Source organism: Leptopilina heterotoma, unplaced genomic scaffold (assembly GCF_015476425.1).
Source record: "Leptopilina heterotoma isolate Lh14 unplaced genomic scaffold, ASM1547642v1 Lhet_73, whole genome shotgun sequence".
NCBI classification, from domain to species: Eukaryota; Metazoa; Arthropoda; class Insecta; order Hymenoptera; family Figitidae; genus Leptopilina; species Leptopilina heterotoma.
Window position 1 is genome coordinate 2,129,965 of NW_025111169.1, and position 17,049 is coordinate 2,147,013.

The following is a 17,049-nucleotide window of genomic DNA, read 5'->3' on the forward strand; positions in this document are numbered from 1 at the left end:
AAATAAATTTATTATTGTTTACTATTATGTAGAAAAAAATCCTAATTTATCCTTGTCTCCAAATCCAGTTTGGATATTTATTTATTGTTTCGTTAACATTTCGTTTCTTCCATTCGGGCAAAATAATCTGCAGGTTGATGTCGAGAATCGGGGAACGTGGCGACAAGAATGTTCTCCTCTTTCTATAACTCTTCCACACGAGGCAACTGTCAATGGAATCTGCAGTGGAAATTCAACTCCCAGTACAATATCGCCTGGGGAAAATGCTTCTCTAGAAGACGAATTGGGCAAGGTAATGTCTTATTCTCGTGTCTTTGAAATTAAATATGCCGATAGTCTGATAGACATTAAAGTGAAATAGAAAAATTAAATTAATAATTGAAATAATGAAAATAGTAAAAATAATCTAAATAATAATTAGAATAATGATTAGAATAGTAATTAAAATATTTACTTTGAGAAATAAAGAAAAGTTAAAAAGTGACGAAAAGCAATAAAGCTTCAATTAAAGCTACACTTAAATGCTGACTAAGCGAAGTCACAATCAGTAACGATATTGAAAGTGAACGTTTAACTGTCACTGGCCGGCTTTCAAACTTTACAAAATGGCCTTGACCTAGAATTTCAATCTATCATCACAATGACATCACCATTATCTTTGGTTTTCGAGACTTGTTTATGCGAATGTCACACAAAAGAAAATTGCAAAATAAAATCCAGCGTGCAGAAAATAATTTCTAATTCTCTTTGTTTTATTTTCATTTTTAGGCGATGATTCTTCACAATGAATTAGAGAAACGAAGACTAGAAAGAAGTACCTCTGAAAATGGAGCCGATGGAAGGAGGCCAATGATAACAAACGTTCATCAAAATTCCATCACGCCACCTGCGTAAGTAAAAAAATAAATAAAAATTCACTGTGATGCACCGAAAAAAAATATTTTCTATACATTTTTTACAGTCACTTAATTATCGTGATAAAAAGACTACTATTTGCATGTGTGCATGAATCACTGTGTTTTTATTTACAGTCACTTGGAGAGCACGATATTGAATCAAACACAATCAATTGCGACGATGCAACCCGTACAATCAATTCAAGCAACAAATCACACTGTATCGCACATGAATGGAGACGAGAAAAGGCCACTAAATCACACACAAACGTATAGGTAAGTTTTTTTTTGTTTTTATATAAATATTTTATTTCTTTTTTCAATTTAATATTTTATCCTGGAATATTAGCTTTGGAAATTTAATTTTGTTTTCAAATTTAGTCTTTGAACTATACAAAATCTACTTTCACATAAGTTCATGCAATCGTTCGTGTTCAACGTAATCGTTTAGAAATAAAAGAAACGAGGTTTTTTGTTCGACTGTCGATTGAAATTCTTTTGATAAAAAAATACCTTTCTTTGAAATGTGAAACAAAAATGTAAATAAAAAAAATAGACAACGAAAGAAGAATAGTTTTGAAATAATGAAAATATGAAGAAAAATTAGTTTATTTTTTTAATTTGATTTGTTTTTTTCGTTTCGATTGAATTTATTTTAACAGAGTTAATTTTTTAATTTTCTTTCTTTAAACAAGTGGAATAAAAATAGGTCTCGGATATTTTGACTTTTTTCGACTTATTTTCAAAAAATGCGACGTTTTTCACTTTTCTTTCAAATATTGCAACAAAATACCAATTTGTTGGTATAAAATGCAAATTACTTTAATTTTTCTAGTACAAAAAAACTAGACAAATATTTCAAAATTTACTTTTGAATAATTTTTCTAAGATAATTAAATTTTCGAAATATTTAATTAAAAAGTTCTTAAATAATTGAAAGTTTGTAAAATTTTATGGAAAATGGTTGATTTTTTAAAATATTCCATTACAATTTTTGAAAATTAAATTTTTAAAAATTTTCATTGTAAATTTTAAAAATAATTGAATTCTTGGCAATTTTAATTTAAAATAAAAATAAAAAATCTAGAAAAAAATTAGACCAAAATTGTTTGAGGAATCTAATTTCTTATAGAAATTATTAAAATTTGAATTCTTTCGAAGAATTTTATTCAAATTGTTTAAATAAATTAAATTTTTCTAGAAATTCAATATTAAAATTGTATAGAAAATAATTGAATTCTTTGAAGAAATTTTATTAAAATTTGGAAAAAACGAATTATTTTCAAAAATCTTAAATACAATTCTTAAAAAAATTGATTAGTTTTTTAAAATATCCACATTTTTTTAAAAGAAATTCAATTGTTTTCGAAAAATAACATTATAATTATCTACAAGTAAATTAAAATGAAAAAATGTGCTTTATTTGACTTGTCAGGAAATTTTTGGAATAACTGTATATTTTCACATTTATAATTAGAATTTTTCAAAATTTGATTATTTTTTATTATTTTTCAAATATTCTTTTTAAAAATTAAATTATTGTCCAAACATTCTTGAAAATAGTTCAATTTTGGAAGGATTGCAGTTTTAATTTTTGAGAAACAATTAAATTTTTTCGACAAATTTAAATAAATATTCATTGAAAAAAATTTAACTCTTGTCAAGAATTTTATTAAAATTTTTTATAACAATTGGATTCTTTTGAAAAATTTTATTAAAATTTTTGAAAATAATTGAAAATAATTGATTTTTTCGAAGGATTTTATTAAAAATTTTAATAAATAATTGAATTTGATTAAAATTGTATTGAAAATAATTGATTGCTCCGAAAAATGTTATTAAAATATTAAATATTATTAAATTCTTTAGAGGAATTTTGTTAAACTTGTATTTAAAATAATAATTGAATTCCTCCGAAGAATTTTATTTTTTATGAAAATAGTTGAATTATTGCGAATTTAATTAAATACTTATTGAAAATAATTGAATTCTTTCGACAAATTTTTTTTAAATTGTTTAAATAAATTAAATTTTTTCTAGAAATTCAGTATTAAAATTGTATAGAAAATAATTGAATTCTTAGAAAGAATTTTTTTGGAATTTTCGAAAATAATTAAATTCTTTGGAGAAATTTGATTAAAATTGTATTCAAAATAATTAAATTTCTGCAGAGAATTTGATTTATAAAAATAATTGGATTTTTGCAAGGAATTTCATGAAAATTTTCAAAAATAATTGAATTTTTTGAAGAAATTTTATAAAAATTGAATTCAAAATAATTAAATTTCTGCGGAGAATTTTATTTATAAAAATAATTGAATTTTCGCAAGGAACAAAAATTATTTATTTTCTGAATAATTGAATAAAATCGACTCAAACAACTTTTAATGCGCCTTAAAATCGATTCAAGGCCTGTAGAAATATAAATAAGAAAAGTACAAAAACGAAAGAAGGGTAATTCTGAAAGTATGTAAATTTGAAAAAAACCTAATTTATTAATTTAATTCAATTCGTTTTGTTTAAATTTGTTTTTTTCAACAAAATCGGTTTTTTTTCTGTAGAGAATACAAAGAGGCTTTAAGGCAACAAAGAGCCAACGAAGGACCTAGCGTCTACAGGCCTAGAGAGCAAATTACTCCGCCGGGTAATGACACAAACAACGAAACCGACTCAACTGGTGAAACAACTTTGACTGGTAAACAAATATTCAACGAAGAAAATGCCAACAAACGGCCAGTGCAAAAAGTTACACCATCGCGAATAAATTATCAAAGTACACCAATTATTAATGGCAGCAACAACGAATATAATAAAAATGGAAAAATGTCGGAGCAACCGTACAAAAAACCAAGTTCGCCGATTAAGACTTCCTCCAGTATACTTTCAAATAGTTATAGTAGTCCAGGACATGTGCCAAGACATACAAAGAATGCTGTTGGATACGTTGACGGTAACGATTTTTAACGAACATTATTTTTTTTCTGATTTTTCCACCTTGAGTAAGGAATATAAATAAGTGAGTTATTTTTTTTATTTTTTCAACAGGTAACAACACACCAAATTCAAACGGTGGAAGTCCAAAGTCGGCGAGATCAGTCACCTGGAATAGTGATATACCTGAAAAATATTCTTTTACAATGCGAAGGGAATTCGAGCGTGCCAAGGAGGAAGCTGATTTAATAGATCAACTTAGAAATGTAAGTTTCGAGACTGATTTTTGATTTTTAATTAAGTTCAGGGAATTTTATCAAAAGTACTGGAAAAAGTATTAAATTTGCAGAATTGATAGAAAAGTTCTTTTTTTTGTGTCCAGCGACATTTGAAAATATTGAAAAAAAGTTTATTCTTTTGGAATTTTTTGTTCACTTTATAAACTTTGAAATGACCAGAAATTTTAATACAGAAACCATAAAATTTATTTTTCTAAATTTTTGAACGTTCAAATGAACTAATATATTTTTTCTATTTAAAAATATTTTCTAAAATCACTAGAATAAAATTGAAAATAAAATAAATTTAATATTTATAGAAAGACATTAATTTTCTAAATTAGCAAATAAATATTTTCTAGCAAAATTCAAATTTTAAACAAAATATTAAAAAACGTGGTTCATTTACACTTTTTTAAATCTTTAGCGATTTTTTCTATTTCTGATAATTGAACTTTTCATATAAAATTGAAATTATTTTTACTAATTTTATATCTACTTAAAAAACTTTCATAAAATTATTTATAAATTAAAAAGTGACTCATTTTATTAAAAATTCAAACAATAATTGAATTTTGGAAGAGTTGCTTTCGCAATTTCTATTAATAATTGAATTTCAGAAAGTTTTAAATTTTAAATTTTTGAAAATAATTTATAAATTTTTAATTAATAGTCAAGATTCTATCTGATAATCAGGGAAAAATCGAGGAAAAACAAAATCAAATTTTTGTATCAGCTCTAAAAAATTAAGTGAACTTTCTTTTTTTTTCAATAATTGAATTCTCAAAGAAATTTTTCAGAAATTATTAAAAATAATTATAGTTAAAAATTCTGGAAAATAATTTAATTGAAATCTTGAAAATAATTTTTAATAACTTACAGTATCAAATCTTATAAATTAATAAATTTCAAGAGGTTTGAAATTTGAAATTTTTGAAAATCATTTTTCGTGTGGAAAAATAATGGTAATGATTAAATATTTATGGCAAAAAATTCTTTATGTTTCGAATAATTTTACAATTAAAGATATTCACAAGGAAATGTATTTGAAATAATTTTTTGAAATCCCTGAATTTAGCGCCAAGACTGAACTAAAAAATAAGTTTTTCCGAAATCGCAAAGAATCAAATAATTGTCAAGGATTTTAGAATTAAATTAAAGTTTTTTAGAATTAATTGAGGACAATTAAGAAAAATTGCCCTCAACATTTTTTTAATTCCCTAGATGATTAAGGAAAGTGAAATTAGTGATTTTGTTTCTAAAAACTCTAAATAGTTTTCGACACTAACTTTAGGGACAGTTTTTTGTATATCAAATAATTTTTAGAGTGATTATATGATTTTTAGAATGAATATTTTTTTTAGGGTCAGGGAAAAAGTCAAAATTCAAAGAGCCAGAGAGAAACGAAATGAATTTTTTGTTGCAACCCTGAAATAGTATTAATTTTAAGAATAAAAATAATAATTTCGTCAAATTTCAGCATATTGAAACGAGATTAAAAATGGCATTACCGGAGGATCTCGCCTCCGCTCTGACTGATGGTGTTGTTCTTTGCCATTTGGCAAATCATGTTCGTCCTCGATCGGTTGCTAGTATTCACGTTCCTTCTCCGGCAGTTGTAAGTACTTCCGTTTTCCATTTAATAGACTCCCTTCCTTAGAGAGAGAGAGAGACGAAAATAATTAAACCCTCCGTTCATCTATTTTTAGCCTAAGCTCACCATGGCGAGATGTAGGAGGAATGTGGACAATTTCCTAGAGGCATGCAGAAAGATTGGAGTTGATGAGGTAAGTTGATAAAAAAAAATTTTGTTCCTCTCTCGTCGTGGCTCTTTTCCTTTTGCTCAAGTGCAATTACCATGCATGAACCAGCAATGTCAGAAGATTTCGCTCTTGAATGGACTTACTTAATGGTACCAACAGACAATAAACATTTATTCACTTCGTTTAAACGTTTAATTTTATTAAATGTTTCAATGAAAAAACAGTGATGTATAATTTAGTAGAAATTTAATTTTAATTTGATAAACATTTATTCAGTTCGTTTGAAAGTTTAGTTTTATTATATGTTGCAAACAATAAACAGTGATTCAATGAATAAACAGAGAATAAAAATTATAAATCAATTTTTACTGGATTATAAATAAATTTAATAAACAATTATTCATTTCGTTTAAACGTTTATTAAAATTTAAATGTTTAGATTTCTAAAGAGTAAAATAATTTAATAAAGAACATGGATTCTTTAATTGAATATTCAAGAAAGTAAACGACTTTTTTCGTACTTTTGAATCGTCTAAAAATATTTTCTTTGATCCGAGGCCTGAAAAGAGTATTTAATATTTAGTACTAAAAGATTATTTCTTTTATAAAGAAAGAAATTTCTAAAAAAAAGTAAATTTGATGAAAAATAAATTTTCTGCTTTTTGAAAAGATTAATTCATTGGAATTTATTAAACAATTGTAAAAAGGTAATTCATTTATTGGTACATTCAAGAGTGTGGTAATCTGACTATGATTGAAAATAAGAATACGAGAGTTAAATATTAAAAAGAATTTCTTTATTCATTTGAATAAAATTATATAAAAATTAAGTTGAAAATAAATCTCTGCGGCAATTTGAAAAGTCTAACAATTTTGATTGTTAAGATAGAAATTATACTTCAATTGCTCTCAGTTTCTCAATTTTCAATCTTATCATCTCATGAGAAATTCGCAAAAAAAAATTCACATGAAATTTGCCAAATATTCATTTGCCAAGTATTCATCTAATTTTAATTATCTTATTTCCTAAGTTTTAAACACCTAAGTTTCAAATTCCCAATTTTAAATTATTTCCTAATTTCCGTTTTGATTAAATGACACATTTTTCATTAAATAACACTTAAATAAAGAGCACTTGTAGAAATTAAATTTTATAATCTGAGGTAAGTCCTCTAAGTATTTTACGAGAAGTATTTTACGAGAAATAATAAATTTTCTCGATAATAAAACATTTTTGTTAAAAATCAATATTCTCGATAGCTACATAAGGGAAGTGATTGAAACTTTTTTTTCGTTATTGGAATAAACAATTTAAATTGTTTATTTAGTATTGTAATTGTAAACAATTTATATTCACCGGACAGTTATATTTTTATGTATATGTACTGTTTTCTAATCCCATTCACATCGGCAAGCTTGCCAACAACTACTAGTCAGTCCCTATTCACCGTTCATTGAATTAAGAAATTGTATCTAATTTTCTGTATTAAAAAAAAGAGTCAGAGACAATATTCATTAAAATATATGTTTTTTTGTAGGAAAAAAAATAATTAGTTGTGGTTAAAGGGTCGATCACGTAAATATGGTCAGTGAGCTTTAGTTTGCATGCGCCTAGAAGAAATTGCTTTTGTGTTTCATTGCTTTCTTTTGGGATATTCTAAGTCTTACTGAATTTTTTTTTAAAAAACCTCCTTACGTTAGTGCTAGACATTTTGTAAATATACAATTTAAATGACAGTTTAAAACCAATATTGCTTATTAGACTTTTTTTTAAATTTTACTTATTATATTTAAACAAATTTAAATGAAGGAAAATAAATTTATAAAACGGAAAAATAATTCGGTAAACGTTGCTATTGAAAGGGTGTCAAAGTTGGTACTATTTTTTACACAGAAACTGCAATGAAAAAATCACATCAACTTTGACAGTCTGTTAAGTAAATATAAAATTGAGAAAAAAAAAGATTGAATGAAAATTAAATTTTGTCCATAAAAATATGTGATAAAAGGACACTTTTCGATTTTTCACATATTTTTATGGATAAAATTTAAGTAAATTTTAAATACTAGAATTGTGTCGAATTTAATTTTTAGTTACTTTATTTTTAGTGAATCAGTGAATTTCGTACTTTGCTTTTTTTCTGATTCTACAAAATAGTGCAATTTTCAAGAAAGGATTAAAAAAAATACAGAGCAATTGAATATTTACTATGATTTTTCTTTTCAACTTCTAAAAATATATTGGTTTTAAACTCAATTATAAATTGTACTTGAAAATAAAATACGAACCACTTGTATACAGTGCAATTTTTTTACAAAAAATTTGATGAATTTACAAATTGAAATTGAAATTGAAATTAAAATTGGCAAAAAAGGGCCGACCCCAAAAAAATAAAAATTCTAATATCTATGATAAAAATGATAAACAAATAAACGTGTAGAATTGGGACTGAGTAGTAACGTTGTTGGTTGCAGGAGATGTTAATGGACGCGGATGCAATCATGGACGTCGGTTACATGGACGCGTACGGTCTGGAGGCTCTGGGCCGACTAGTTTCAGCTCTTCTTCTTCTTCATGAAGAAGAAGGCATCAAGAAACCAGCCACAGGTTCATCCCCTATGATTCAGGACCGTGTCTTATCCGCGACGCTTTTTGCTACGTTCTTATCTGTCTTGGCTCTTCTCTATATTTTTCCTCTTCCTAACTAAAAGAAAGAAAAAAAAATCTCTCTCAAAAAAAAGAGAAGGAAAAAAAATAAGGGCTTGCAGAAATATTGATAGAGCTAAAAATCACAAATTGAAAGAAACGAGAAGTAAAATCAAAAACGAACAAACGAATGTAGCGGCTTTCTATTTTCTATAGGTATCATGCGCTAGAACGAAACTGCCGGCTGTGTTTCATTTCTATTTTTTTTTTTTTTTTATAAAAGTGCATTATTAGATTGCAAAATTAGTAATTCGATTCACTTAGCAAGCACTAGTGCATTTTTGATACTTTAGGAAACTACATTTTTTCAGAGTGCGGTGAAAATAAAGGCGAATCGGAAATCTTTGGCACTGTTTTCGTTGGTAGTTTTACTTTTTTATTTTTCAAAAAGTTAAAGAAATAATTTGAATCTAAGTTCACAAGGTTTATATTTTATAATATTGACGTTTAATTCAAAAAAATATTTTTCACACGGGAAATAATAAAATTTTTCTCTAAATTTTCCTATTTATTATTTAAAAATAATTGAGAAGAAAGATTTGTAGAAAAAATACTTCTCAAGGGAAAAATTATAAAAATTTAGTACAAAAATATTTTTTCTCCTTATTTGTCAATCATAAACGTTGTGAATTCCGCCAGTGTTAATTTGAAGGAATTTCAGTGTTTTTCTTCTTGGATTTAAAATATTTAAAGGAAATTTCTGAAAAATTCTCCCGTTAATACTTTAAATAAAAATAAATAAAAATAAAATTGTTAAACGAATTTTTTTTTATTGAATATTTATAAAAGAAATTATTTATTAGATATTTCATACATAATATTTGATATTCGATATTAGAAACAAAAAACGGTAGAAGTAAATGTGCAAAGATTCTTTGACTGAATTTATTTTCAACACACTACTGTTCATGACTGATTTTAAAGCTCGAGCATTTTCTCCGCAGACGGAGATGTTTTTGTATTAAGATTTTTTATCAAAACGCTTCAAGAATGTATGTACTTATGAGAACATCGAATGTTTCTCAAAACACTATTTATTTCGTTTTCTTTTTAATTTTATTTTAAACACAAACGGCTCCATTTAATTTTTCAACTTATGAGTAGAGATTATGTCTCTATTTGTCTTTTTTTATTCGTGTTTTTATTTTTTTCATTAATCATTCTGAATAATTATTGATAAAAGGAAATTATTTCTTTGTTAGTTTTAAAGTGAAATGAGTAAAAGTTAATTGTAAATTAAATAATTTATTCATTTTTGTTTTGTTATTTGTGGATTATATATTTTTTTCGAAAAAAAAAGAATAATACTTGAAATCCGAGTAATTATTGAAAAAATATTGAATAAAGATTGAAAAAATTTTGGGGAAACATTGGAAAAATTTTGGAGAAATATTGGAAAAATTTTAAAAAGAGAAATGATTTACTTTTTAATTTTAAAAGAAAATGAATGACAATTGATTGTAAATTAAATAGTTTATTCATTTTTGTTTTATTATTCGTAAATTATATTTCTTTTTCGTTTTTTTCGAAAAAAAGAGAATAATACTTGAAATCCGAATAATTATTGAAACGTATTGAATTAATATTGAAGAAATATTTTGGAGAAATATTGAAAAAGGAAATGATTTCTTCCTTAGTTTTAAAAAGAATGAATAAACATTAATTGTAAATTAAATAATTTATTCACTTTTGTTTTGTTATTCATGGATTATTTTATGTTTTCGTTTTTATTGAAAAAAGAGTTTTATGTTATGGAAAAAAAAATTAAAAACCTTTTAACTAAATAGTGAAAATAAGAAAGAGATAAAAAATTAAATGGAGCCTTATTAAATTATATGCTATGTTTTTAAAACGACATATAAAATATGTTTTCTCAGTATAGTTACTACGATATGCTTAAAAGCATTTAAAAACCGAGTATTTATAAAGAAGTTACCTATATTTAAATTTTTTTCTTTATTTTATAATTTAGTTTTAATTATCACTTATTTTAATGAATTTTCGTGTGTATGTTCCGTCACATTTATTTTATAAGGTGCTTTAGTCAAAAATTGTTCAGTGGAATTTTTAAATATCAGGGTCATTATCGGCAGCTTGTTACGTTGCTATTTCCGTAGCTGTTGGGCATTTATTATTATAACGATAGGATAAACATTTTTTTGTAGAATTCAAGTTTTTGTCACATGAAAAGTACGAAAAAAATACGAAAAGCGAGAAAAAAAGCGACAAAAATACGAAAAGTACAAAAAAAAATGAAAATTCTAAATACGAAAAATATGCAAAAAAAAACGAAAATACAGAGAAAAAGAAAATTGAAATTAGTTACAAAATTTTCGGTTATTAGTTAAGAATAATGTTTGATTTCCAAAAACTTGTTCTATGAAAAAATGGATAATTTTAATAGAAGATGGAAAAAAGATAAATGTAGGGTATGAATGAGAAAAATCGGGGAAAAAGAGAAACTACCAGACAAGAGCACTCTCTCGAAATAAAAGGGAAAAAAATCAGATTAAATCACTTGCTCAATACAAGGGGTTACTCTAGTATTGTTTTCTTCAAATTAGTTAAATTTGCAATTTTACTCGCAATTTCTTTCAAAAGTCATTATTTGAGTTAAACATTCACAACACGAAATGGAGTTGACAAAAAAAAGAAAATTGTATTTTACTATATTCGCTGGTCGAGAATATTAAGGAATTGTTAATTTTAGTTTTTCTTTTGCGACTCAATGGAAAGAGTCAAACAAAATTTATTTTACGAGTCACTGTAAAAAGACTCTGCAGGAATTCGAAATGCCTTCAATGGTAGAATCATACCTCTTTATAGGATTTGACCAAGACGCGTTTGCGATTTGCGAAAACAAAAAAAAACATGTTAGGTCTGTGATTTAGAATGGTAATAATTGGTATGTAGAATATGGTGCTAGAAATATTTCATTAATAATGACAATTTCTTTTATGAAAGAAAAATTTTTCTCCGTCGAGGGTGTCTCTTTTTCTTTAATCTTTATTATTTGGTAGAATTTCTTTTGTTTCGTTATTCTGTACATTGTGAAAGAAACGGGACGTTCGTTTTTTATAATATATAAATGTAGTTTAGAGAAATGGTGCCTGTTGTCTGCTATTTTATTTTCGTACAAAAAAACACACACAGAGAATAAATGTCTAAACACTATGATTTAAATAATTATGTGTAACGCAATTCGAATATTTGCATATTATTATTGAGAAGAAAGCTTCAGAATGCGTGAACGGGGAAAATTGAAGTTTAGGTGAAATAGTTGAAAATATGTATTTTTTTATTTATTACTGATTATTGTTGAAAAAATTTCAAAGAATAATTTATTTTTATTTTATTATCGGAAATTATTTAAAATCTGATGTATTTTTGAGAGTAGAGTATAAAAAATTATCATGTTTGGAAGTAGAAAAATTTTTCTAAAACAAAATTTATTCTGAAATATTGATTCACATATCAAGTTATTATTTTCAAATTATTGAGGAATAATTTTTTGTTTTATTTTCGTTTCATTAAAACTTCGGTTCATTTTGCCAAAAGAAAAAAAATGATGTTTTCAATTGTTTCAAATTATTTTCTATATTTTGAAACTATTTTCGATTATTTGGAATTATTTTCAATATTTTAAAATTATTTTCAATTATTGTTTGAAATTATTTCCAATTTTTTTAAGATTATTTTCAATATTTTAAAATTGTTTTCAATTGTTTCAAAATAACTTTTAATATTTTGAAAATAATTTCAATTATTTGAAATTGATTACAATTATTGTTTGGAATTATTTTCCATATTTTGAAACTATTTTCGATTGTTTGGAATTATTTATCATATTTTGAAACTATTTTCGATTGTTTGGAATTATTTTCAATATTTTGAAATTAATTTCAATTATTTCAAATTCATTCCATATTTTAAAACTATTTTCGATTATTTTCGATTGTTTGGAATTATTTTCAATATTTTTAAATTATTATCATTTATTGTTTAAAAATATTTTCAATATTTCCAGATTATTTTCAATATTTCCAGATTATTTTCAATATTTTGAAATTAATTTCAATTATTTGAAATTTTTTTCCATATTTTGAAACTGTTTTCGATTATTTTCGAATACTTTAAACAATTTTCAATATTTTAAAATTAGTTTCAATTATTGTATGAAATTATTTTGAACATTTTTAGATTATTTTCAATATTTTTAAATTATTTTCAATTGTTTCGAATTAATTTCAATATTTTGAAAATAATTGCAATTATTTGAAATTCATTTTAATTGTTTGGAATTATTTTCCATATTTTGAAACTATTTTTGATTGTTTGGAATTATTTTTCATATTTTGAAACTATTTTGAATTATTTTCAATATTTTAAAATTATTTTTAATATTTTAAAATTATTTTTAACATTTTGAAATTTTTTTCAATTATTGTTTGAAATTATTTTAAATATTTTCAATCGTTTGAAATTGTTTTGGATTGTTTAGAATTGTTTGGAATTATTTTCAATGTATTTTAAATTACATTCAATATTTTAAAATTATTTTCAACATTTTGAAATTATTTTCCATATTTTTAAATTATTTTCGATTGTTTGGAATTATTTCGCAATTGTTCGAAATTATTTTCAACTGTTTTTTCAAATACTTCTTCAAATTCCCATCAGAATAAAGTTCATGCAAAAAAAGGAAAAAAAAATCGAGTGAAAATGAAATAATTTTAAGTGAATATTGAACTGATGGAATTCAGTGTACGTTGCCTCTATCACTATAGCGAACTATATTATCATAAATATATATACAATATATAATATAAATGTACGCACGAGTTTACTCTACAGCTATATTATCTTAAAGAAAAAAAAAGAAAAGAAAAGAAAAGAGGAGGCGAGAACTTATTTTTAAAGAAAACAAAAGAACTAAGAAAAGATGTATGTAATCGCATATTATTACCGAATCGATGGAATGGTTACATTTTTGCAATAGCTGGAGCTAAATATTTCTGATGCTAGTCTTTGTTATTGCGTATTCTTTTCTAGTCAGAAACCGTTCATTTTGAGAACGAAATCCTTCCATTGCAACTTTCTTATATTATATACGTATTATTATCTATTTCATATCTTCAATTGAAACATAATAGTCGCACACTTTTTGTGACTAGATTTTTTGATAAAGAAAAATACAAATTACTATTCTATAGAAGACTAACTTTTCTTATACAATACTTATGAACAATTCAAAAATAACTTCTCAAAAAACGATGAAGTTTTTAACAATTATCTCTGAAACAGTGATTACATCATTCAGTATTAGTCTAGTGGAACCCCCCAAAATGATTATAATAAGTAAACGCAATGTAAGACTGTATCTAAATTAAAAGGATGCGGAATGGTTGTTAATTTTTTTTTTTTTTTTTTTTGCTTTTTGAATCTTGAGGAAGAAAATTTTATCGAGTTGTAGTTTTTCGTTATCTGGTGCGGAAAAAACGCGAAATTCGGCGATTGCACTGAAAAAGAAATTTATTTTATTCAAATAACCGATTGCTTGTCTATTGTCCAATTTTTAAGGAAAAAATATTATCTGGCCTATTTTGTTAATAAAAATAAAATTAAAAATTACCATAAAAAAAATTAATTAATTAATTAATTAATTAATTTTTATTTTAACAAAAAAATTTTTTTTTTATTATTGAAATACAAATTTTATTAAAGAGAGGCTTTGAAATATTTATTAATAGACCAGTAATCGTTTATTTTAATAAAAAAAAAATTGTTTTTAAACAGTGAGGGTTGGAAAAAAAAGAGTTATTTAAGAATTACCATTCCGTTGCATTATATTTGATCAGTATAATATTAGTGCAAAATAAAAAAAAAATCGAAAGGTATTATTATTAAGATAATGATTTTATAATATATTATATTATATACGTAGTTTGTTGATGTTAATTTTTTATCGCGTGTAAATTATCATTTTACTCGGTGCTTGGTCTTAATTTGTTTAGTTTAAGTGATCTTTATTAATTTTTTTTCTCAAAGATCATATAGGCTATATAATAAATAGAAATATGCTATTTATTAAGCATTTATCTATTTATTAGAATTTTGCCCATTTGGCATTTATGATGTACACACACATTTCTTTCCATATTTATATTTAATTAAAGCAATACAGCATTTCTATATTTGTACTTAAATAGGTTAATTTTTGTTAAATTTTTCCAAAAAAAAGGAATATTTTTTCTATCCCTATTTTCACAATTTATTTTCTATATGAAAATATTTTTTCTACCCCTATTTCATAATTTATTTTCTATATCAAAATATTTTTTTTTTTTATCTCTATTTCATAATTTATTTTCTGTTTATATTTTGTTTTCAATATGATTGAAATTTTTCACGCTTATTGGTAAAAATCAGTTGTGACTGATTTTTATTTTAAGTGCCTATTTTTTTTCTCTAAATTTGCAAAACAAAATGAATTTTTTTTATTTTAAATTTTATTCAAAAAAATTTTTGATAAATAAAAAGAAACTAAGAAATTATGTTCCAAAATTTCTGAACGTTCTGAACGAAATATTTTTTCGTAATAAATATTTTCGAAAATTACCAATTGGCGTTAAAAATAAGAAACGTAAACTAAACATTTTTTAATTCTTTATAAATTAATTTTTAAGGCGTAATGCAATATTTTTAATTGAAGAGTAAATAAAAAAGTTTTGTTCATTTGAACTTTCAGAATATTTGAAGGACAAGAATTCTTATTTTTTACGAATTGATAAGTATATTAATTAATTATTTGACTATTATTAATTATTGTCAATTGGTAAAAGATAAATATTAAAATTTATTAATTTCTTTTCTTTATTTATTGAATATTTAATTTATTCTATTACTTTTTTAATTTCGGAAAATTTCGGTAAATTTTGTCAAAAAAGCAGAGAGAAAATATATTTATTGAAAATTGTCTGAAACTGTAAAGAGATGTTCTCTTTTATTAAAATTGTCCGAAAATTGTTTACTGCTACAATACTATATTATTAATAATGACGACTGTAAAAACATTGCCATTTTTAATAAAGAATTTTTTTAATATGGTTGACGCTTTTTTTTCATAAACAATAGCTTTTGAGTTTGTGAACATTTTTTGTGTGGAAGAAAAGAATTGAAAGTTTGAAGTGAATTGAAAATTTTTAATGGAAGAAAAAAAGTGGAAAGTTTGAAGAGAATGGAAAATTTTTGATGGAAGTAAAAAATTGAAAGTTCGAAGAGCATTGAAAATTTTGGATGGAAGAAAAAAAATGAATGGAAGAAAATAATTTTGAAGATATGAAGAGAGAGTGTCATTGAATGAAAATTATGAATGAATCTTGATTATGAGATGCTTTCAGTTTAGAATTTGTGATGCTGCATCCCCTACGTAAGCATATATTTTTTTACTCTCGAATTTTCTTTTTTAAAATTTAAATGGAATTTTTTTCTAAAAAAAAAAATTTTTATTTTGTTTTTAGAATTTGGTGTGTTGTGCCAGCGACGTTTTGGAAGGCGGACGTGGAGTCGTGCGAGTTGCTGTGACAGTTGCTGAACTATTGAGATTTCATCAGACGCGATCACCGCTTCACAGTTCACCATCGGCGAATTTAAGCAATCACATACCCACTTAGTTTAGTTCATCATAAATGCTACCAAAATAAATGAGTTCTTCTTGAATATGAGAACACTGAAGCGTGTAAAAAATCGAGGAAAGATAAAATACGCTGCGAAAAAGAAAACTCTTGACAAAGTGAAATAGAAATAACTATTTCGAAAATTTGTTGCTCACTTAGTATTTGCTGATATTTTTTTATAATTTGAAAATAGAAGTCCGATGATGATTTAAAAAGAAATACGTGTGAAAATAGAATTTCACCTGCCATGACAATTATATTGTTATACACTGAAAAAAAGTGTATAGTTATAGCCAAATGATTAAGGAAATATTTTTAATCAAATTTCAAACTTAAAATACAAAATCCAATTTTTCTTTTCTATGAAAGTCCAAAATTGAGATGTGTTAATATTTATAGAATGAATCTAGACAGCGGAAATCAAATAGAATAGTATGCATTTTTTCAAAATATATACTATACTTGAATATAGTCGAAAAAGCATTCATGTGAAGTGCATGCGAATGTTTTCTTTTGAGAGAGAGAGAGAAGAAAAGAGATAAAAGATTTTTATCCTTTAAAGCGAGGTCGGTGTAGTTTTCAACTATTATCAACGATTGAAGAAAAAGATATTTTCTTATACAGTAAATAATAAAATTCTTCTGTTCAAAACAGTTGATCAGAAATTTTTTTTTACAAATTGCAAATTTTTTACAAATTTTCTAAACGAAAATATTTGAAAATTTACTTAAATTTTTTTCTTCTGAAGAGAAAAGAATTTTTTATACAGCAAATAATAAAATTTTTCTACTTCAAACA

At 24.3% G+C, this 17,049-nt stretch overlaps 1 protein-coding gene across 2 annotated transcripts in view; it reads left to right on the plus strand.

Annotated features, from left to right (window-relative positions):
- The window catches only part of LOC122510746 (leucine-rich repeat and calponin homology domain-containing protein), a 60,458-nt gene extending 43,687 nt beyond the window's left edge, over positions 1–16,771 (plus strand). Inside the window, exons 6-13 of one of the 2 annotated variants that reach the window (XM_043625614.1) lie at positions 134–292; positions 769–890; positions 1,032–1,172; positions 3,458–3,846; positions 3,942–4,093; positions 5,586–5,723; positions 5,815–5,892; positions 8,344–9,047. In XM_043625614.1, the coding sequence (XP_043481549.1) occupies positions 134–292; positions 769–890; positions 1,032–1,172; positions 3,458–3,846; positions 3,942–4,093; positions 5,586–5,723; positions 5,815–5,892; positions 8,344–8,577 (1,413 nt within the window). In that variant the 3' untranslated portion in view covers positions 8,578–9,047. Of the gene's footprint in view, positions 1–133; positions 293–768; positions 891–1,031; positions 1,173–3,457; positions 3,847–3,941; positions 4,094–5,585; positions 5,724–5,814; positions 5,893–8,343; positions 9,048–16,095 lie in introns of those variants that run through there. The other variant, XM_043625616.1, reaches the window with a different exon arrangement.
- The last annotated feature ends 278 nt before the right edge of the window (positions 16,772–17,049 follow it).